We start from the raw sequence: 4,378 nt of genomic DNA on the forward strand, positions 1-4,378 counted from the left end.
TCTTGTGCGTTTCTGCTAGGTGATCTCTTTGACAGATGCTGTCGAATCCAATTGTATCTTTCTCTATTGCACCAAACCCTCACTGTCTTTCTGTCTGTCACTGACCTGTTTCGAGCCTGAGCTTGACTTGATTGATTGTCCACTGGGCACCGATGTCATTTCAGCGTCTAGTTTACATTACACTTCACGCTTTTCGCCAACACAAATACTGGTGACACATGCGGCCAGACAGGCCACCCAACTGGATTGTCACCGTTAAACAGGATTGCTTCTATGGGATTTGCTCATTATCGTCTACAAGGTCATCTGAACTACTGGCAGTGTTTTGATAGCTCTTTTCTAGACAGCAGCTACTGCATTGTCGTCTGACATGTGATATACTGCACAGGCAGTTTGGCTTCGGAGTTGTGATCAGTAATCACCTCCAGTGTCATGTAGTGACATTTGCAAGTAGTACCATCATTGAACATGCAAATGTGGATTCATCTCATACATGTTTGCTCTCGCTGTGTAATATACTGATTGTATGTTATTTTTGCAATATAATGTACAAAAGGATACCCTTAGGCCTCCATATACAGTAACTGTATGGACTTTGTGGTTGTCATGTCAAATTGGAAAATGATCATGAATAATGCGTAGATTACAGTCTGGGGGCAGTACACAAGCATGGGTTCCCTGAGAACACAATGCAAGTCGTGAGAGTAGGCAGTGATGCATCCCCATGTATTCCTCACACCAAACAAAGACGGACCGCGTTGAGGCGTCACATCCAAACAAGCTTTATAGATCAGCTAGTCTTTGCATTTGTCTAGGCAGTTAGCCACACGTCTGCGCCGGTCCTTTAAGAGCTTAGTGCACCTTTGCTCTGTTGCCCTGTTTACCTCCAGATATGGCCCATGGTCTGTGAGGAAATGTGAGCACACCAATCCCTCTAGGTTGGCAAGTGCCAGGGAAAGACGATCAGCGGGGAGGCGGGGATGTCTCAAATACTTTACAACGTCATGTAGAGTTCACACCTCCCATTTTAAGCCAGAGTTAGGGTAGAAGGCAATAGGGCAGGCAATTAGGGTCAGAGAGACAGTCCCACAGAGAAAGAGAGAGAAGCTTCATGAACATAAGCAACTAGTCTGGCAAGTGTAGAATTTCTGTTTTTTTTTAAACCTGACACTGACTGCACTGGCTGGCCAGAGGAAGCCTTCCACCAACAAGAACATCAAGAAGCTGCGCACCATCTGCATGGTGTCCAGCCTGACCCGGAGCTGGCAGAACTGGGTGTCCGAGGTCAAGGACAAGTAGGCCAAGGAGCCTGTCGGCTGGGCTAGTGACGCCCTAAGAGCGCTTTGGGACGAACCACCAAAGACGCCAAGCACCACTAAATTAGCAACTTGGGAGAAGAGGGTTTGTCCCAGTCAGGATCTCACCACTGGCACCAACCTACCTGCTGATCAGAACAACCCTTCAGCTGACCAGCAGGAGTCCCAAGGCAGTTCTCCTCCTTCCCAATCGGTGGATAAAAGGAAGACTCTGCTAGTGCTTCAAGGAGAGTCCCGGATCAAGACCAAGACGGTGGTGAAGACTGTGACCAGCGGCATTCAGGAGAGGAGTGTGCGCATTACATTTCTGACCGAGCGGATTTGTAAGCAGGCTCCACCACCAGGGGAGGAGATAGACAGAATGCTGAGCAAGAGGGAGTCGCCCACACTCCGCAGAAAGTGCTCCGATGTGTTGGAGCTGACCTGCAGCTGGAAGGAGAAGGAGCGGAATGTACCGACAGAGGGAGAATTTGGAGATGGGCGCACCTGTAGCGTGGACACAGAGGATAGTCGGTACTCTGAGTCAGAGGAAAGGGCCCTTGAGGCGGAGAGCGGCCAAGGTAAACCTGGACAGATAGACAGCTCTAAACCAGGACAGACAAACCGCACTGAACCTGGACAGACAAACCGCACTGAACCTGGACAGACAAACAGCACTGAACCTGGACAGACAAACAACACTGAAGCTGGACAGACAGACAGCTCTAAACCTGGACAGACAGACACTTCTAAACCTGTAAAGCCAGATAGCGCTGAGTCATCCGGGGAGGCCAAGCAGAGGGACAATGACAGCGTCTCACCGAAAGGGAAAATTGAGTCATGGGTGAGGGTTAAAATACCCTCCATCTCAGTGTGAGTTCAATGTTCTTTCTTCATGTACAAGTAATGGTGCATGACGGCCCGTTATTGAACATTGCCCCCGAATATGTCAAGGATCATGCTAATACACCTATATCATTTTTATTCAGCACATTTCTGCGCAAATAAAACGGTATAGCGCAAAACCTGTTCCGAGCTTTACAGTGGAAATAGATGTTGCCATGATTGATGACTGTTTCATTATTTGGTAAATATTTTTGTGATTGTCCTTCACAGGGGCAGAAAGGAGTTGGATGACGCCAACAGGATCAACGCTCTCTCAAGGAAGTACAGTGCCGTGGGCGATCTGAAGAGCCGCTGGCAGAACTGGTCCTCGACGCACACCGTCAAGCAGAAGCTCAACCCCTTCAGTGATGACTTTGACTATGAATACTCCATGTCCCTACGCCTCCGCAAGGGCGAGGAGGGTTACGGACGTCCCAAAGAAGGCACGAAAACAGCCGAACGGGCCAGGCGAGCCGAGCAACACATCCACGGTGAGATAGCCGACATGTGCTATGTGATCAGGACTATGAACGACCCAGATCCCGACGGGAAGACCCGCGTCACTTTCAGAGAACTGTTTGATAGATACGTACGCATCTCTGACAAGGTGGTGGGGATTCTTCTGAGAGCCAGGAGGCATGGGAAGGTGGCGTTCAAGGGGGAGATGCTGTGGCAAGGGCAGGACGACGGTGTTATCATCACCCTGTTGGTGTGACGTCATCTGAGGTGGAACCATACAGAACTAAGGAGACATAAGTCCTTTTTAACGTTGAATGATTATGCGCTGATAGACGTGGATATTCTTCTCAATAGGAACTTAGACAATTTGCTGCTATGGTTTACTGAAGATTTGATGTCAGTATCTAACTCAATATTGTATGTTATTTTGTTGCTTTCAGCTGCAGTGTATTTATTTCCCGTGGGCACCAGAGGTAATGCTTGAACTTGATTGATTTGTGTTGGATTAAAGCTTTTTACTAGCTTTTAAAGTACAGTTTTCTGCGTCTTTATATTATATCTGAACTCATGAATCATGTTAGAACATCTATGAATATATGCCTAATTAATAGCTTCTTTGACTTGAGGAACATTGTGTAGTTTAAACAGGGACTGAGTTTCATGATGCACAGCACAAGCCAACTCTGATGAGATTTGGGAGACATGAAATCTGAGATACAAAGGCTACAGTGCACACCATGCAGGGGAGGCTGGTGGGGGGAGCTATAGGAGGACTTGTCTTGTAATGGCTGGAATGGAATCAATGGAATGGTAACAAACACATGGAAACTACGTGTTGGACTCCATTCCATTTATTCCATTCCAGCCATTACAATTAGCCTCTACTCCTATAGCTCCTCCCACCAGTCTCCTCTGATGTTATGTATTGTGTGCCTGACAGAGCTGAACTCAGATGTGGGCACATTGGCTGTGTTTAGACAGGCAGCCCAATTGTGATGTTATTTTCACTAATCAGATCAGCTCTGAAAAAGATCTGATGTGAAAAGATCTGATGTGATTGGTCAAAAGACCAATTAGTGGAAAAAATATCAGAATTGTGTGTGTGAACGCAGCCCTTGTGAACATGTTTGACCTCCAGGGGCCTGTTGCACAAAACTAGGATAAGGGATTAAGCCAGGATATCTTGGTGATCCTGGCTCAATTGATCCGTAATCCGGTTGCACTAAAGATGGATAGGGGGCAGGAGGATATGTTATGGTATAAATTACCATGGAGATTTATTCTGTGGAGCTAGCCTGCTCCAGACCAGGCTAAATTCCAGGATCTATTTAATCTCATCCCTAATGTCAGTCAGCAGTCACCACAAATGGAAACCAATAGTTATTTCACTGCTCACTATACATTGTTATCACATATAACTAGACCCACTGTTATTATTTAAACGTTTGTGATCATTAATTTCAATGATTTTGGATAAAAAATGATTTTTAGATGATGTTGCTATCATTAGATAATTTACAGTTTCCCATAGACTATAAGGCTATATATAAAATGATAGAATATTAGGGCCACAGAGGGGAAAAAAACACAAGTCATAATATTGTAACCAGTTGTTTTAAAGGAGGACAGTTGTTAAAATGACAGATGTGGGGCATTTCGTGAAATTGTACTTCAGTATGGTTTCATAAACAAAGACATGCTGATGTGCCAGAATATTAAGTATCACATTGTCATAAGTA

General features: G+C 45.7%; 1 protein-coding gene across 1 annotated transcript; it reads left to right on the top strand.

The window, feature by feature from the left end:
- The first annotated feature begins 956 nt into the window (after window positions 1-956).
- Window positions 957-3,169, top strand: LOC139559194 (actin-binding Rho-activating protein-like). The gene is made up of 2 exons (XM_071374968.1): window positions 957-2,168; window positions 2,412-3,169. The coding sequence occupies exons 1-2, from the start codon at window positions 1,678-1,680 to the stop codon at window positions 2,893-2,895; spliced, it is 975 nt and encodes a 324-aa protein (XP_071231069.1). The 5' UTR covers window positions 957-1,677; the 3' UTR covers window positions 2,896-3,169.
- The last annotated feature ends 1,209 nt before the right edge of the window (window positions 3,170-4,378 follow it).

The sequence above is a fragment of the Salvelinus alpinus genome, chromosome 29 (assembly GCF_045679555.1).
Source record: "Salvelinus alpinus chromosome 29, SLU_Salpinus.1, whole genome shotgun sequence".
Taxonomy (NCBI): domain Eukaryota; kingdom Metazoa; phylum Chordata; class Actinopteri; order Salmoniformes; family Salmonidae; genus Salvelinus; species Salvelinus alpinus.

Coding starts and splice junctions, on each gene's coding strand:
- LOC139559194 (XM_071374968.1), top strand. CDS start 1,678: ATGCTGAGCAAGAGGGAGTCGCCCACACTCCGCAGAAAGTGCTCCGAT. Junction 2,169..2,411: donor AAAATACCCTCCATCTCAGT/GTGAGTTCAATG, acceptor TGTCCTTCACAG/GGGCAGAAAGGAGTTGGATG.